Source organism: Symphalangus syndactylus, chromosome 8, assembly GCF_028878055.3.
Source record: "Symphalangus syndactylus isolate Jambi chromosome 8, NHGRI_mSymSyn1-v2.1_pri, whole genome shotgun sequence".
Lineage (NCBI taxonomy): Eukaryota > Metazoa > Chordata > Mammalia > Primates > Hylobatidae > Symphalangus > Symphalangus syndactylus.
This window is the reverse complement of record NC_072430.2, coordinates 39,133,215-39,151,739: the sequence shown is the minus strand read 5'-3', so window position 1 is coordinate 39,151,739 and position 18,525 is coordinate 39,133,215. Positions and strand designations below refer to the sequence as shown.

The following is an 18,525-nucleotide window of genomic DNA, read 5'->3' as shown; positions in this document are numbered from 1 at the left end:
AACTTACACTTCTATATTCTTGTGTGTGTGTGCGTGTGCCTGCGTGTGTTTTCCCAGGCTTAAAGTGTCCTAGTTAGCTAATGGCAATTGGTACTAGAAATCAGATTTCCTGACAGCCAGCCTAGTACTTTAATCCCGTTTTACAGCTTCATTTTTAAAAGAATCCCAAATTGACATATTTCTATAGCATTAAAAAAAAAAAAATCCAAAAATCAAGAACAACAACAAAAAAAACCCAAGAGGCACTTTTGTAGGATACTGGCTCTATTTTGTTTTTTTGAGATAGAGTCTCAGTCATCCAGGCTAGAGTGCAGTGGCACAATCTTGGCTCACCACAAGCTGAAGCAATTCTCATGCCTCAGCCTCCCAAGTAGTGGGGATTACAGGCGTGTACCACCACACCTGGCTAGTTTTCGTATTTTTAGTAGAGATGGGGTTTCACCATACTGACCAGGCTGGTCTCGAACTCCTGACCTCAGATAATCTGCCTGCTTTGGCCTCCAAATGTGTTGGGATTACAGGCAAAAGCCACCATGCCTGGCCTCCCTAGTTCTATTTTAGAAACAAAAGGTTGACATACCACAACACCAACTTTTTAATCACCTAATTTCTTTCTTCTCCTAGTGTCTCAAATCTCAGCCCACTATAAGAAGTTAAAATCAGAACTGTTTCATCTTGTCTCAAGTTTCAACATACAACTTCCAATTTTTTTGTCATGCTGGCCTTTACATCCAAATGTAAAGTATGTTAATTTCCATTTCTCTGAGGATAGGTATTCACATCAACACACACAATATGCTGTTCCTAAACTTGTACCTTGGATTGGTTGAAGAGCCTTTGGTCATACTGAACTTCATTGGAAGTCCGAGGATTAGGAACACCGAGAGCAATGACTTCACTGATATCCCGATTTTCATTTCTCTGAAGTTTCGACCTATTTTGAGATACGACATCACTAACTGAAAACTCTTTATAGACAAGCTGAATATGTTCAATAGAAATACAACCAATCTCAGAAGCAAAGGATGTGAATATGTCACATTCACATCCTGTGAACGTATATTCCTTGATGATACATAATCAAGCTGGCAGCCCTTATAAAGTATTTCAGATTAGAGGCAGAGTTTTACAATTAGGACATACTGTTAGCTCAAAAGAACATCTAACAGATTTGTTGACATGGAATTCTTTAATATAAGCAATCACCTTACAACCATGCTGAGATATAAAATTGCTATGGTCTATATTTACTATCATTATATGATGGTTTGGGGGTTGGGGAAGTGGATACAATTTAGATGTAGCACACGAATCATTTTAAATAAGCTAGAAACAGCTCTTTTATCTAACCACATTTAGTAATTTTATCCCACTAGAATTTTGAGGAAAACATGTCAATGACTGAATTAGTTAGTATGATTTTTGACATTCAGATTAATTTGGTTTCCTGGCTGTTTCATTATATATGCAATCTACATCCCGATGAAACCATGGTAACTGTCATTACTTGTTTTACTAAAAATTCAGGTCACAAAATGATTTCTATAGGCTATTTGACTTTCATCCAGTTACAATTTTACAGTTTTTCTATGTTGTCAATTCTGCTGCCACTTTACTGGTTTTGAGGGCCCAATTTATCCACAGAGCCATTGTAACTTTTACAACTTAGGAATTACTAACCAAGACTGTCATTAATTAAACACTTTCACACTTTGCTCCTCCTTCTACATGTACTTTACCCTCAACTCTCAACTTAAGAGTCTTTGCTTCTCCATGACATCATTTATCCAGGGAGAAGAAATATGCCAATTAATACCAGCAGGAATCTTTTTTATGCTTATTTATTTATTTTTATTTTTTATTTTTTTGAGATGGAGTCTCGCTCTGTTGCCCAGGCTGGAGTGCAGTGGCATGATCTTGGCTCCCTGAAACCTCCGCCTCCAGGGTTCAAGTGATTCTCCCACTTCGGCCTCTCGAGTAGCTGGGACTACAGGCACGTGCCACCACACCCAGCTAATTTTTGTATTTTTAGTAGAGATGGGGGTTTCACCATGTTGGCCAGGCTGGTCTTGAACTCCTGACCTCAAGTGATTCGCCCGCTTTGGCCTGCCAAAGTGCTGGGATTACAGGTGTGAGCCACTGTGCCCGGCCTCTTTTTTGTGTTTAAAATACGACTTGAAAAATGTATTACACTCATGGGATGATCAGAGCATAGAAAACTGTGCATTTGGGAAGAAAATATTTTATATTTGCATTTAATCCTCACTCAGAATTCCACCTTTGTATTGCAGCATTTCCTCTACTTTTCAGAACTTTTAGTCCTTAGCCTTTGGTGAGCCATAAACTTCCCCAATTCCTACTTTACTCTATGCCCTCATATATATATTTAGTTCTATACGTTTATACTTACTAAGAGTGCTTTCCAAATTTTCTCAAATTATTTTATGGATAGCTCTTGTCTTTCTGAACCGTAAGTTAAACTCCTAAAAATGAGCTTATTTTCTAGTTCTTTCAAAACTGCTCTTCTCAATTGTACTAGATGCAGCACTATGCATATAAAATGATCTCAATAAAAGCATGAAAGCTTATTTCCTGTCTAAAGAGGCACATAATCCATTTATCTCACCATTTAAGGTAGGAAAAGAACGGACTATAACAGTCCAAATTTACTACTACGTTCTTTTCAAAACCTGATCTCAATTCCGTTTTCTATATTCCCATCATTCTCAATTCTGACTTAAGTGATGGAAGAAAAGATTAATTCCAAAGACAGTCAACTAGAGCTAAGACAAAGTAGTTAAGCACAAGAAAATTAAGTGCTAATTTATTAAGTTACCAAACTAAAGAAGAGAGAAGCAAAACTGATCTTAGTGGACTAAAACTCTGCTCTAAAAGGTACAAAAAGGCCACTCTTCATGATTGGTACATTTGTGTGTGTGTGTGTGTGTGTGAGATGGAGTCTCACTCTGTCGCCCAGGCTGGAGTGCAGTGGAGCGATCTCGGCTCACTGCAAGCAAGCTCCGCCTGCCGGGTTCACGCCATTCTCCTGCCTCAGCCTCGCAAGTAGCTGGGACTACAGGCGCCACACCCAGCTAATTTTTTGTACTTTTAGTAAACACGGGGTTTCACCATGTTAGCCAGGATGGTCTCGATCTCCTGACCTCATGATCCGCCCGCATCAGCCTCCCAAAGTGCTGGGATTACAGGAGTGAGCCACCGCGCCCGGCCGCCATGATTGGTACATATCTTAAATAACACCTACCTCTTATCAGGAGCTGCCCTGGAAAGATTCCGGTCATGCTGTCTCTCTTTTCGCCTGTCATGCCGGATTTCATCCCTCTCACGTGCCTCCCCATCCTCTGTGTGAACAGTTGAAAAGTACTTCACTGTAATGTGTATTATATGTGTGCATATGTGTATGCATGTGTGTATACAATTTTTTTAAAAGAAACAGGGTCTCACTCTGTCACCCAGGCTGGAGTGCAGTAGCATGAACATGGTTCACTGCAGCCACTACCTCCTGGATTCAAGTGATCCTCCTGCCGCATCCTCCCGAGTACCTGGGACCACAGGTGTGTGCCACCATGCCTGGCTAATTTTTTAATTTTTTTGTAAAGATGGGGTCCCACTATGTTGTGGAAGCTGGTCTCCAACTCCAGGCTCTAGTGATCTTCCCATCTAGGCCTCCCAAAGTGCTGGAGTCACAGGTGTAAGCCACTGCACTCAGCCCCATTAGTATTTTGTTTGTTTTGAGACGGAGTTTCTCTCTTGTTGCCCAGGCTGGAATGCAGTGGCGCGATCTCAGCTCACTGCAACCTCCGCCTCCCGGGTTCAAGCGATTCTCCTGCCTCAGCCTCCCAAGTAGCTGGGATTACAGGCGTGCACCACCATGCCGGGCTAATTTTTTATTTTTAGTAGAAATGGAGTTTCACCAAGCTAGTCTCAAACTCCTGACCTCAAGTGATCCACCGTGCCCAGCCAATATTCTGAACAAGAGAATATTCTTTAACCTTAGACAGAAAATTCCAAGCTTCTTTGTAGTCACATTCAGCCTTTTAAACCTTACTTGCAATTAATTTAAGTCTAATAAATGGGCCGAGCGCGTTGGCTCACGCTTGTAATCCCAGCAACTTTGGGAGGCCGAGGCAGGCGGATCACAAGGTCAGGAGATCGAGACCACAGTGAAACCCCGTCTCTACTAAAAATACAAAAAATTAGCCGGGCGTGGTGGTGGGCGCCTGTAGTCTCAGCTACTTGGAGAGGCTGAGGCAGGAGAATGGTGTGAACCCGGGAGGCGGAGCTTGCAGTGAGCCGAGATCGCGCCACTGCACTCCAGCCTGGGTGACAGGGCGAGACTCCGTCTCAAAAAAAAAAAAAAAAAAAGTCTAATAAATGATATTAGTTGAATTTTTGAATGTGAATTCTAGAATCAAGCATGCAGCTAAAATATTTAAGGGTAAAATGTACTGCTGTCTTCAACTTACTTTGAAATGCAATGCAGTAAATCAGACAGATAGATGGATAGAAAGATGGGCAAATATGTGATAAAGCAAATTTATCAATGTTAAAATTTATTTTTGATATATAATTATACATATTTATGGGGTATATATTTGATACATGAACAAAATGTGTAATAATCAAATCAGGGTAACTAGGATATCCATCACCTCAAACATTTGTTTGTGTTGGGAACAATATAAATCTTCTAGCTATTTTACAATATACAATAAATTATCATTAACTATTCTTCTAGCTATTTTGCAATATACAATAAATTATCATTAAATATTCTTCTCTTCTATTTTGCAATATACAATAAATTATCATTAACTATTCACCCCACTGTACTAGGAACATTAGAACTTACTCTTGCTAACTGTATTTCTGTACCATCAACCAATCTCTCTTCATTTCCTGTCCCCAACATCCTTCCCAACCACCGGTAACCACCATTCTACTCTCTGCTTCCTTGAGACCAACGTTTTTAGCTCTCACATACAAGTGGGAAGATTCAGTATTTGTCTTTCTGTGCCGGGCTTATTCACTTAATAACCTTCAGTTCCATCCGTATTGTTGCAAATTACATGATTTCATTCTTTTTATGGCTGAGTAATATCCCATTGTGTATATAGACCACATTTTCTTTATCCATTCACCCACTGGACACAACTTGATTCCGTATCTTGGTTATTGTAAAGAACACTGCAATAAACATGGAAGTGCAGATATCCCTTATTGATTTCATATACTGATTTCCTTTTGGATATATACCCAGCAGTGGATTGCTGGATCATGTAGTGGCTCTATTTTCAGTTTTTTGAAGAACTGCCATACTGTTTTCCGTAGTGGCTGTACTAATTTACATTCTTACTAAAAATGTACTAGTGTTCCCCCCCTTCTGTATCCTCGCCAGCATCTGTTATTGCCTTTTTAATGACAGCCATTTTAACTGGGGTGACATAATATCTCACTGTGGTTTTGCTTTGAATTTCCCTGATGATTAGTGATGCTGAACATTTTTTCATACACCTGTTGGCCTGAAGTATGTCTTCTTTTGAGACTGTCTATTCAGATCACTTGCCCATTTTAAAATCAGATTATCTGGTTTCTTTGCTATTAAGTTCTTGTACATTCTGGTTATTAATTCTTTCTTAAATGGATAGTTTGCAACCATTTTCTTCCATTCTCTAGGTGGCCTCCTCAGTCTGTTGACTGTTTGCTGTGCAGAAGCTTTTCAGCTTGAAGCAATCCCATTTGTCTATATTTGCTTTTGCTGTCTGTGCTTTTGAGATTTTACCCAAAAAATCTTTGCCCAGACCAATGTCCTGAGGCATGTCCCCAATGTTTTCATCTAGTAGTTTCATAGTTCAGGCCTACATTTAAGTCTTTAATCCATTTTGATTTGATTCTTGTATGTGATAAGAAATAGAGGTCTATTTTCATTCTTTTGCATGTGAATATTCGATTTTCACAGCATTATTTATTGAAGAGACTATCCTTTCCCCAATGTATGCTTTGGGCATCAGTGTTAAAAATCCATGCATTGGCTGGGCATGGTGGTGGTTCATGCCTGTAATGCACTTTGGGAGGCTGAGGCGGGTGGATCACTTGAGGCCAGGAGGTTGAGACCACCCCTGGGTGTAATGGCAACACCCTGTCTCTACAAATAATACAAAAATTAGCCAGGCGTGGTGGTGCACGCCTTAGTCCCAGTTACTTGGAAGGCCAAGGCAGGAGGATAGCTTGAGCCTGAGAGGCGGAGGTTGCAGTGAGCTAAGATTACACCACTGCACTCCAGGCTGGATGACAGAGTGGGACCTTGTCTCTACACAATCAAAAATTCCATGCGTTTACAGCCAATCCATTTATTTCTGGGTTCTCTATTCTGTTCCACTGGTCTATGTGTCTGTTTTTATGGCAGTACCATACTGCACTCCAGCCTGGGCGACAGAGTGAGACTCTGTCTCAAAAAAAAAAAAAAAAAAAAAAAAAAAAAAAACCTTTATTCCTAGGTAGTTTTTTGTAGCTATTATAAATGGGACTGCCTTCTTGTTTTTCAGCTTGGGTATGCTATTTGTATACAGAAATGCTACAGACTTCTGTATGTTGGTTTTGTATCTTGTAATGTTACTGAATTCGTTTATCGGTTTTAAGTTTTTTGGTGGCGTCATTAGGTTTTTCTAAATATAGGATCATATTGTCTCTGACAAAGTATAATCTGATGTCTTGTTTTTTTTTTTTTTTTTTGAGATGGAGTCTTGCTTTGTTGCCCAGGCTGGAGTGCAGTGGCATGATCTCAGCTCGCTATAACCTCTGCCTCCTGGGCTCAAGCAATTCTTGTGACTCAGTGTCCTGAGTAGCTGGGATTACAAGTGAACGCCACCATACCCAGCTAATTTTTGTATTTTTAGTATAGACAGGGTTTCACCATGTTGGCCAGGCTGGTCTCGAACTCCTGACCTCAAGTGATTCGCCCAGCTTAGCCTCCCAAAGTGCTGGGATTACAGGTGTGAGCCACTGTGCCTGGCCTTCCTTTCGAATCTGGATGCCCTTTATTTCTTTCTCTTGCCTAAATTTCTCTGGCAAGGACTTCCAGTCCCATGTTGAATTACAGTGGTGAAAGTGGGCATCCTTGCCTTGTTCCAGATCTCCGAGTAAAGACTTTCAATGTTTCTCCATTCAGTATAATGTCAGCTGTGGTTTTGTCATATATGGCCTTAAATATTTTTAGTTATGTTCCTTCTAAGCCCACTTTGTTGAGAGTTTTTATCATGAAGGGATGTTGAATTTTTCAAATGCTTTTTCAGTTTCTATTGAAATGATGCTATGGTTCTTATTCTTGGTTCTATTAATGTGATGTATTACAATTACTGATTTGCATATACTGAACCATCCTTGCATCCTTGGGATGAAGGATAGTTCAGTTGATTATGATGAATGATATTTTTTAATGTGTTGAATTCTGTTTGTTAGAATTTTGTTAAGGATTTTTGCATCTAAGACTATCGGGATGTTAGCCTGTGGTTTTCTTTTTTGTTGTATATTTGTCTAGTTTTGGTGTCAGGATAATAATGACCTTGTAGAATGAATTTGGAAGCATTCCTTCTCTTCAATTTTTTGGAATAGTTTAAGTAGAACTGGTATTTAGTTCTTTAAATGTTTGGAAGAATTCAGCAGTGAAGCTGTCAAGTCCTGAGCTTTTCTTTCATGGGAGCAATGTTAATTGTTTAAAAAAAAAAAATTAAGTGTAGAATCTAGGTGGTAGGAGATACGGGTGTTCATCATATAATTCTTTCAGCTTTTCTATATGTTTGAAAATGTTCATAATAAAATGTCAGGAAAGGCTGGGTGTGGTGGCTTATGCCTGTAATCCCAGCACTTTGAGAGGCTGAGGCAGGTGGATCACCTGGGTCAGGAGTTTGAGACCAGCCTGGCCAATATGGGAAAACCCCATCTCTACTAATAATACAAAAAATTAGCTGGGCATGGTGATGGACACCTTTAATCCCAGCTACTCGGAAGGCTTAGGCAGGAGAATTGCTTGAACCCAGGAGGCAGAGGTTGCAGTCAGCTGAGATTGCATCATTGCACTTCAACCTGGGCAACAAGAGCGAAACTCTGTCTCAAAAAAACCAAATAATAGTAATAATAAAAAAGTCAGAAAAAAGAATTATGCATGTTTCCCTTATATTTTCAAAGATTCTATTGAATAAAGAACTGTCTGCTTATTTCCCTTAGGGGCTGGCTGGATCTTGATTTCCACTGCATTTATATCTATCTTCATTTTTTTCTACCCTCGCCAGTCTGAGGGAATGGAGTACAGTTAAGAGCATAAGATTTGGAGCAAGCCTGTCTGGATTCAAATCCTGTTTCTATAGCCAATTAACCATGTGACCTGGGCAGATTACTTAATCACTATAAGCCTTAGTTTCCTGCTCTGTAAAACAGTCACAATAATAGTACCACTACATAGGGTTACCTCAGGGATTATGAGATAATGCAAATAAAGTACTCAGAGTGGTGCCCACTATAATAAGCACCTGATAAATGTTAGTTTTTACTACTATCTGGCAAGAGATTCGTTAAAATTTTTAATTTCTTGAGAACCATTCTGTTGTCTTTTTCTTATTAGTTTAGAGAACTCAGATGCAGTAAGTTTTACTTCTAATTATCTTCTATGGTTAGGTATACAACCAGGTAGGTATTTATATCTCACCTTATTAAGTCATTCATCTATAACTGAGGGAAGTGGATCACTACTTAAAACCCTGGTTATTTCCCTATGGTTGAACTCTAGACTCCTGTAACCAGTTACCTGGCACCGCCATCTTAAACTTAACATATCCTTAACTATAATAAATTCTTCATCTTTCCCTCCCAAACTGTTCCTCCTGCAGTCTTCCCAATATTAGTAAATAAAAGTAGTATTTACTTTTATCCCAAGCAGTTGGCAATTTAATCCTTCCCAACTGCTTAGGATAAAAGTTCTGGAGTCATCCTTAACTCCTACTTTTTTTTCGTATCTCCACATAATCCACAAACAAATTTTGTCAACTCTATCACCAAAATACATCCAATATGGGACCATGTTTTTGCTACCTCTTGTTACCATCTCTCTTACAGTTTATTTGGAAGGCATTAGCCCATGCCCATTCCACAGTATTCTATTTTTAACACAGCAGCCAGGGAGGTCTTTTAAAAATATATGTTGGGGGAAATGGTAATATGGTACAGTCTCATTTATGCAGGATGAGTAAGTTCTGGAGATCTAATATACTGTATGTTAACTATAGTTAACAGTACTGCATTGTGTATTTGAAATTTGCTAAGAGAGTAGATCTTAAGTGTTCTCACCAAAAAATGTAAAAAGTAACTATAAGAGATGACTGGTAAGTTAATTAGCTTGACAGTGGTGAATATTTCACAGTGTATATTAAAACATCATGTTGTATGTTTTATACAATTTTTATTTGCCAATTATACCTCCATAAAGCTGGAAAACAATATGTCAGGTCACATCATTCTGCTCAAAACCCTGCAATTGCTTCCCTTTTCAATTGTAGTAAAAGCTTTATCTTTAGGTTAAAAGGCCATACATGATCTGGCCACTACTCTTCGCACCTGCCCTAACTATTCTGACACCTCATCTCCTACTTATCCCCTTCTTTCTCATACAATCCAGTCATATTGGACTGTCTGCTCTTCTTTGAGCCACACTAGGCATACTCTCAACTCAGAGCCATGTACTTGCTGGCCCTTCTGTGTGGGATGCTCTTCCCCCAGAAATCCTCATGGTTTGCTTCCTTACTTTCTTCAAGTATTTCTGTTAACAGCACCATCTCAGAAGTGAGGGCTATTTGACCACTCTCACCTTCTGGCAATTTTATATCCTCTTTCCCTGTATTATTTTTCCCCCATAGCAATTATTACCTTTTACTATACTACATGATTAACTTCTGTCTGTCTACACTCACTAGAATGTTGACTGTTATATCCCATCCCCCTACCCACTGTCTAGCAAAAACACTTTGTGTCTAAAAGAGAACCTTACACACCAGCAGATGCTCAATATGAACTAAATAAATGAAAGAATGAATAAATGTACCAGGTAAGAATTTAGTAATGAAAAAAAAAAATAACCACCCTCACAAAATTTCTTGAATTATACTTAGGACTCGACTTCCCACTCTAATTGAATTAATACACCAATGTAGACCACTAAGTAAAGTCAGAGAGAAAATACTGGCAGATTTAATGATAAGAAATGCATCAGAGCTTACAAGATAGAAAAACTCTGGATTATTTCACCGTATGAGGGAGCTGAATTATTCCATTAGATACCTAATTTCTCTTAAGTTTTGAGATTAAAGTAAGAGAAAATCAAGCCTATCATTTGAGTAATAATGCAATTTTGAAAAGTACACTGCTCAGAAGTTTAAAAATTTCTGGTACAGTCCCAAACTGAAGACCTGCTTTTTTCTTATCTTCTGTTGATTCAGCTTACTAAGGCAGAGATTACTCTCCATCTCTACACTATATCTGATGTATCTAAATTTTGTTTAAATGTACCTACTTTATATGCAGTAGGAAAACAAAGATTTTCTAAAATGAGATATATTTTGTTCACCAAGTAAAATTCAATTCAGTAATGAGAATGTCATACCTTTTTCCACATGAGTTTTGATCCCAGCTCTTCTCTCCCTGGCTTTCTGGGCCATTTCTCTAAGTTTCTCTTCATGTTTTTCCTTTTCTTTCTGAGCCATTTTTCTCTCTACTTGGGCACGCATTTCCACAGCTTCACGAGCCTGTTGGTAAAGTCACATGTTAAACAGGACACTATCATGGGATAAATATTTATGGCTATCATCCAACTCCCTAACATCTGGCTGGTAAGAGCAATTATACAGAATTCAGATTTGTTATTGCTAATTAAAACAAAGAATCTTGTCCACTAAAAGATATCCTGCCTGAAAGACACTGCAGGGTCAGCTTTTTTCTCTAGGAATATTTTAGTGATTGAAACTATCGTGACCCCAATTAATCTTGTAAGTCAAGCATTTCACTAATGCTTTCTTAGAAACAATCTAAAGAACAAAATTAAAGCCAGGCGTAGTGGCTCTCTCCTGCAATCCTAGCACTTTGGGAGGCCAGGGTGGAAGGACTGCCTGAGCTCAGGAGCTTGGGACCAGCCTAGGCAACATAGTAAGATCCATCTCAAAAAAATAACATTTTCAAAATTAATAACATTTTCAAAATTAATCAAGTCAACTCAAGATAAATCTTAACTTACATCTGCTAGATAATTTTTATAAGGTACTCACTGTGATACAGAAGACACTTTTTTTTATGTTCCAAACACATGCTATGATGCGTGTGAACTTCAGTATCACATATTAATTCCATAATATTTATATTTATATATATTTTTTGAGATGAAGTGTCTTACTCTGTTGCCCAGGCTGGAGTGCAGTGGTGCGTTCTTGGCTCACTGCAACCTTTGCCTCCTGGGTTCAAGAGATTCTCCTGCCTTAGCCTCCCAAGTAGCTAGGATTACAGGTGCGTGCCACACCCAGCTAAATGTTTGTATTTTTAGTAGAGATGGAGTTTCACCACATTGGCCAGGCTGGTCTTGAACTCTCAACCTCAATCCACCAGTCTTTGCCTCCCAAAGTGCTGGGATTATACGCATGAGCCATTGTGCCCAGCCTAATTCCATAATATTTAATACATTATGTAATATTAATAGATGGCCAATGCTATGAACGTCATTTTATGTAGCATTCAATTCATTACAATGTTTATCTGCCTTTTCCTGCAACTGCCCTTTTGGGGGACATCTACATCTAAAACAGAGGAAAATTTGAAATCAAGAATTATGAAACCTAGCAATCTTCATAAAATGGGATCATCCTAGCAAACCATTATTCTGACATGTTGTGAGGGAGCCGGATCACCACTGTGGGATGTATGTACACATCTACAAAGGCTGGGAGCATGCAGAGAGCTGCCAACTAGCAGCTGCCATTTCTGACACACGTACCGTGGGTGAGACTCTCTCTGGGTGCTCAGTACTATAGTTAAATTATCAGTACCTTAGGTAACCAAGAATGGATTTAAAAAGTAACAAGAACATTAAACAAATTATAACAAACCAACCTTCCGATCAGCAATGTAGAGGGCTTCTGCCAATTTGGCGAAATTTTCATTTATGTGTACTGTCTGTAGTCCTCTTCCATCAGCAGCCAGACGTTTGTCTAATGGAATTGTATAACCCTAGAGTGAAAGCAGACAGAAAACCCAGTCACAGAAGTGCTTTAATTAATTATTTGAAGTTAAATTAATTTTATATTTTTTGAGCTGGAGTCTTGCTCTGTCACCCTGGCTGGAGGGCAGGGGTGCCATCTCGGCTCACTGCAACCTCTGCCTCCTGGGTTCAAGCAAGAATCCTACCTCAGCCTCCGGAGTAGCTGGGACCACAGTCGTGCGCCACCACACTCAGCTAGTTTTTGTATTTTTAGTAGAGACAGTTTCACCATGTTGGCCAGGATGGTTTTGAATTCCTGACCTTGGGTGATCCGCCCTTGGCCTCCCAAAGTGCTGGGATTACAGGCATGAGATGTCGAGCCTGGCTAAAATTAAATTTAAATATGCCCACATTTTGAGAACCACTTAACTGGAGGTTCTTTTTCCTTGTATCTTTCTTCACAATGATGCAAAACAACATCAGCTGTCAATGAGTGCTTTATGTAGAAGATCAAGCACTTACACCTATGGTCTCATTTAACCTTCACGATAACTCTATAAAGCTTCTAACATTATTGTGTCCATTTCACTGATGTTTTGGTAACATCCCCAAGGTCATACAGTTAGTAAGTGGACGACTAGGATTTAAACTCAGACAGCAGGATTTCAGAACCCAAGCTCTGGAAAAATAGATACTTGTGTTAATAATTGTGGATTTTAATAAAAGGAAATCACTGTCAAACAGTTCAACAGTTGCTCCTCAAGTAAATGTAACAGTCAAACAAAGGTAGAATCACTATAATCTTAGCATCTATAGGAAGTTAAATCTGCTTTACTGTCTTAATGATCCGTTATATTCTTAGAATCCTGAAGTTTTAGTAAATAGAAAAAAAAAGGCTGGGTGCAGTAGCTCAAGCCTGTAATCCCAACACTTCGGGAGGCCAAGGCAGGTGGATTGCTTGAGCTCAGGAGTTCAAGACCAGCCTGGCAACATGGTGAAACCCCGTCTCTACCAAAAATACAAAAAAGTAGCCAGGCATGGTGGGGCACACTTGTGGTCCCAACTACTCGGGAGGCTGAGGTGGGAGGATTGCCTGAGCCTGGGAGGTTGAGGCTGCAGTAAGCCATGATCACACCACTGTACTCTAGCCTGGGCAACAGAGCGAGACCCTGTCTCAAAAAAAAAAAAAAAATGTTTGCTAAACAACTGACATTCTACATTCGAAAACTTTGCATCCCATTTCAATAACTCAAGAACTGTACTTGAATATCTATGTAACTTTCAGGCTTAGCTTTATTTTCCAGATATCTGACTAGTCTCTCAAATGTTGACTTTTAGTCCATGGTCTTATAATAAAATGAAGCATTACAGAACCAGCTCAAGATACCATCCAGTTACATAATATTAATCAACTCAAATCAGACCAGTCGACAACCTCTTTGTTTAGGGTGAGTATATAAATTCTCTTAAGAAACCTGAAATGGCCTTCTTTATCCATCAAAAATAAAATCATGAACTATGATGCAGGGAAGACGAAACAGTAATTAGCAAATCTATCCTACAATCTATAGATTCTTAACAACTCCTAGAAACTTTGGCGATTATTAGATATATAGCTTAAGCCTTCACTACTACAGAGACAAGTAGTTGAATATTAAAGCACTTAAAGTATCCATTTACTCTGTTCTCTTTTACACCAGTTCACTTTCTTTTAGAAGTAATTTTTAGATATAAATTTGAGTTTTCTAAATACCATCTTGTATTTATATGACAATTTATTCTACTTATTCCTTCTCTATGTGCTTCTGCTAGCTACAATTCACTAAAAGAACTGATATGGGGCTGGGTGCGGTGGCTCACACCTGCAATCCCAGCCCTTTGAGTGGCCGAGGACGGCGGATCACAAGGTCAGGAGATCAAGACCATCCTGGCCAACAGGGTGAAACCCCGTTTCTACTAAAATACAAAAAATTAGCCAGGCGTGGTGGCATGCGCCTGTAGTCCCAGCTACTCAGGAGCCTGAGGCAGGGCAATCACTTCAACCTGGGAGGTGGAGGCTGCAGTGAGCCGATATCACGCCACCGTACTCCAGCCTAGTGACAGAGCAACACTCCGTCTCAATAAAAAAAAATAAAAAAAAAGAACTGACACAGTATTCACGTGCCTGGCATACTAACATTTCTATTACATTAAAAAAGTCACCAAATTGGGCATTCCTTTTTGAAAATACTCAGTTAAACCACATGTTGTTTCAACTACAGTTATGCAGGCTGCAGTTGTTTTATTGGTGTTTTCCAGTAGGTTATATTAATAGAGACTGATTTGACAACTTAATTACCTTTGCATTTTTCCAGTTAGAAATACAAGGAGGAATCTTCCACTCCTGCTGCTCCTTTACAGTCATCTGAGAGAAGAGGGAAAGAAGAGACAGGTTTAGATTTATAGTCTACAAAGTAAATCTAAGTATAATCTTTATCTTCAAAGACAGCTCCATATACACTGACATATGCACAGACATAGTAAAAGGCCAGCAGTCCATTTGTTTGCTAGCACTAGTTTACCATATAATTCTAGTAGTAACTTTGAACTAGTGTGAAAAATTAGAAAATAATCTAGAGATTATTCTTGACAGTTATAAATGTTGGCTAGTATTTTTCCATATTTAAAGTGATGCGACTTCTTTTTTTTTTTTTTTTTTTTTATTGAGACGGAGTTTCACTTTTGTTGCCCAGGCTGGAGTACAATGGTGCGATCTTGGCTCACTGCAACCTCCGCCTCCTGGGTTCAAGTGATTCTCCTGCCTCAGCCTCCCAAGTAGCTGGGATTCTAGGCATGCGCCACCATGCCCGGCTAAATTTTTTTTTTAAGTAGAGATAGGGTTTCTCTATGTTGGTCAGGCTGGTCTTGAACTCCCGACCTCAGGTGATCTGCCCGCCTTGGCCTCCCAAAATGCTGGGATTACAGGCGTGAGCCACCATGCCTGGCCGATGTGACTTCTTTTGGATGAAAAATTGTTCTTTTGATTAACAAAACGTATCTTAAAAAGTCACTCAAATTACCAGGGACCTAATGAACCCATATATTCACTTCCTATAACATCCTTAAACTGAAACAGCAGACCCTGTCCATTCCATTAAAAGTAGGGTTTGGGTTACTAATAACAAAACTTATAGCTAACATGTTATATACATTCTCATAAGCATTCTTGAAACTTCATCTTGAAAAATAAAAAAAGAAACTACAAGTCAGTGTGGTGACATGCACCTGTATATAGGCATAGGGAGGTTATCTATAAAATTAATAACCATGAGTAGAAAAAAATATTTTGGACTACAGCAAAGAGTACCTTTCGGCTAGGAGAATGCATGACAGGTGCAGGAGGAGAAGGTGGTCCCCGGGGAATTTTCTTATTAATCCTGAAGTATAAAAACACAACCAGAGAGTGATATAGTTTCCTCCCTTTTAGTCATCATATCAAGTCTCTCCTCCTTTTTCTTGCATAAAAGTTTCAAACATAGACAAAAACAGAGACTGTATAATGATATACATTTACCACTCCACTTCGACAATGAATAAAACATGGCCAACTTTGAAACTATTACTCACCCCATCTCCACAACATTATTGTCATTTTGCAGAGTAATACACTTTTTTCCATTTTAAAAAGCAGCTTTAGGCTGGGTGCGGTGGCTCATGCCTGTAATCCCAGCACTTTGGGAGGGCAAGGTGGGCAGATCGCCTGACGTCAGGAGATCAAGACCATCCCGGCTAACATGGTGAAACCCTGTCTCTACTAAAAATACAAAAACTTAGCTGGGCATTGTGGCACACACCTGTAATCCCAGCTACTCAGGAGACTGAGACAAGAGAATCGCTTGAACCAGGAGGCAGAGGTTGCAGTGAGCTGAGATCATGCCACTGCACTCCAGCCTGGGTGACAGAGCGAGACTGTCTCAAAAAAAAAAAAAAAAAAGGCAGCTTTATTGAGATAATTGACATTTATTAGCTATACATATTTAAAGCATACAATTTGATTAAATTTTGACACAAATACGCACCTGTGATATCATCATCACAAGCAAGATAGTGAACATGTCTATCATCCCCAAAAGTTTCTGCTTGCCCCTTGCCTATTCCTCTTGCCCCTCCCATCTCCTCTGTGTCCCTACCTCCTTCCCCAGAGGTAACCACCGATCTACTTTCTGTAACTACAGGTTAGTTTGCATTTCCTGGAGTTTTAGATAAATGGAATCATACTGTATGCACTTGTTTTTGTCTGGCTTCTTTCACTCAGCATAATTGTTTTGAGATTCATCCATGTTATTGTGTATATTAGTAGCCTATTCCTTTTTACTTACTTGAACCTTGGAGGCTCCATTGGATCTTTCTGCATTTCTACCATCCGAATAACCCTCTGTTTAGCTCCAGAGTTGAATGCCACTCCTTGCTGAGATGGTGTGTATCTGAAGAAAGCAGATAAAAACTAAAGGTGTAATTAGTTCAAGCTTTCAGTAGGTATTTTCCTTCTATTACAATCTTAAACTAGACTACATTTTCAATTCCTTTCGCAAAGTATTAACAGAAAATTAACAAAATATTTAGACAAAGCAGACAGCAAGAGGGATAAAATAACATAAATTATGAATTACAGTCAAAATATAAACTTGAGTGGTATTAGTTTGCAAATAACCCATCCTCATATGTTTTCCAACATGGAAGGTGCCGTGTTCAGTTTCCCAGATAAGCAGTCTAGAAAACAGTACCTATTTGGTATGCCTGCATCTGAGGAAAAAACACTTATAATAATCCCAGCAGGCAACTTACAGTTAGCAGTTTTTGATTAATCATAGGTTATAAAACAGAGAAAAGAATAATGACAACAGCCCTACCAGCTCTGAATTTTCCCTCAATATCTGTATGTGATTCAACTCTCTATGCAGATTTAGTCAAGTGAAGCGCCTCAAAATTTAAAAGTATTATAAAGATATTTATTACCTATAAATGGAAAACTATAAATAGTAATTGTGATTTAGGTCATATACCACAAGTAATTGTTAATTTCTAAAACCAAAAAATATAATTTGAAAATAGCATAAGGCCAGGCCAGGTGACTCATGCCTGTAATCCCAGCACATTGGGAGGCAGAGGTGGGCGGGTCATCTGAGGTCAGGAGTTTGAGACCAGCCTGGCTAACGTGGTGAAACCCTGTCTCTACTAAAAATACAAAAATTAGCTGAGCATGGTGGTGCAAGCCTTCCCAGCTACTCAGGAGGCTGAGGCAGGAGAATCGCTTGAACCCAGGAGGCAGAGGTTGCAGTGAGCCAAGATCGTGCCACTGCATTCCAGCCTGGGTGACAGAGTGAGACTCCATCTCAAAAAAAAAAAAAAGAAAGAAAAAAGAAAATAGCATAGGCTGGGCACGGTGGCTCATGCCTGTAATCCCGGCACTTTGGGAAGCTGAGGAGGATGGGTCATTTGAGGTCAGGAGTTCGAGACCAGCCTGGCCAACATGGTGAAACCCTGTCTCTACTAAAAAAAAAAATACAAAAATTAGCCAGGTATGGTGGCGGGCACCTGTAATCCCAGATACTCAGGAGGCTGAGGCAGAAGAATCTCTTGGGAGGCAGAGGTTACAGTGAGCCAAGATCACAGCACTGCACTCCAGCCTGGGCAACAGAGCAAGATTCTGTCTCAAAAAAAAAAAAAAGCATAAAAAGAGGCCAAGTGTGGTGGCTCAAGTCTGTAATCTCAGTACTTTGGGATGACAAGGCAGGAGGACTGCTTGAGCCCAGGAGTTCGAAAACAGCCTAAGCATCACAGCGAGATCCTGTCTCTACAAAAAATTAAAATATTAGCCAGGCATGGTGGCATCAAGGCAGGAGGATCACCTGAGCCCAGGAGGTGGGGGCTGCAGTGAGCTGTGTTGGTGTCACTGTACTCCAACCTGGGCAACAGAGAAACCTTATCTCAGAAAACAAACAAAAACCAAAGTGGACACCTTAAAAAATTGTGCTTTCAATTGTCTGCAAAGAGAGTAGACAGGCTTCGAGTCATTATTCAAAACAATGCATTTATAATGGTTGCTAAGTGGGTTAGTGAAAGAATACCATGACCCCCCCAAGCTGAATCAAGTTCAGAATGAAACTAAGTCTTCTAGGCATGATTCATACCGGATATACTGAGCAGGAGCCAGTTTGTCAGCTGCCCGAACTGGCATGGCTGCGGCGACCTTCTGTGATACAGATTTTTCTAAGGCTACTCTTGTCTTTTCTGTTATC

At 39.5% G+C, this 18,525-nt stretch overlaps 1 protein-coding gene across 4 annotated transcripts in view; it reads right to left on the bottom strand.

Moving 5' to 3' along the window:
• The window catches only part of SNW1 (SNW domain containing 1), a 50,622-nt gene that overhangs the window by 2,611 nt on the left and 29,486 nt on the right, over positions 1-18,525 (bottom strand). For 2 of the 4 annotated variants that reach the window (XM_055288627.2, XM_055288626.2), the window contains 8 exons: positions 18,418-18,524; positions 16,606-16,710; positions 15,594-15,663; positions 14,586-14,651; positions 12,160-12,276; positions 10,667-10,808; positions 3,263-3,359; positions 817-934 (listed from right to left, as the gene is read on the bottom strand). In XM_055288627.2, the coding sequence (XP_055144602.1) occupies positions 817-934; positions 3,263-3,359; positions 10,667-10,808; positions 12,160-12,276; positions 14,586-14,651; positions 15,594-15,663; positions 16,606-16,710; positions 18,418-18,524 (822 nt within the window). Of the gene's footprint in view, positions 1-816; positions 935-3,262; positions 3,387-10,666; positions 10,809-12,159; positions 12,277-14,585; positions 14,652-15,593; positions 15,664-16,605; positions 16,711-18,417; position 18,525 lie in introns of all 4 variants that reach the window. The other 2 variants (XM_063644244.1, XM_063644245.1) reach the window with 2 other exon arrangements.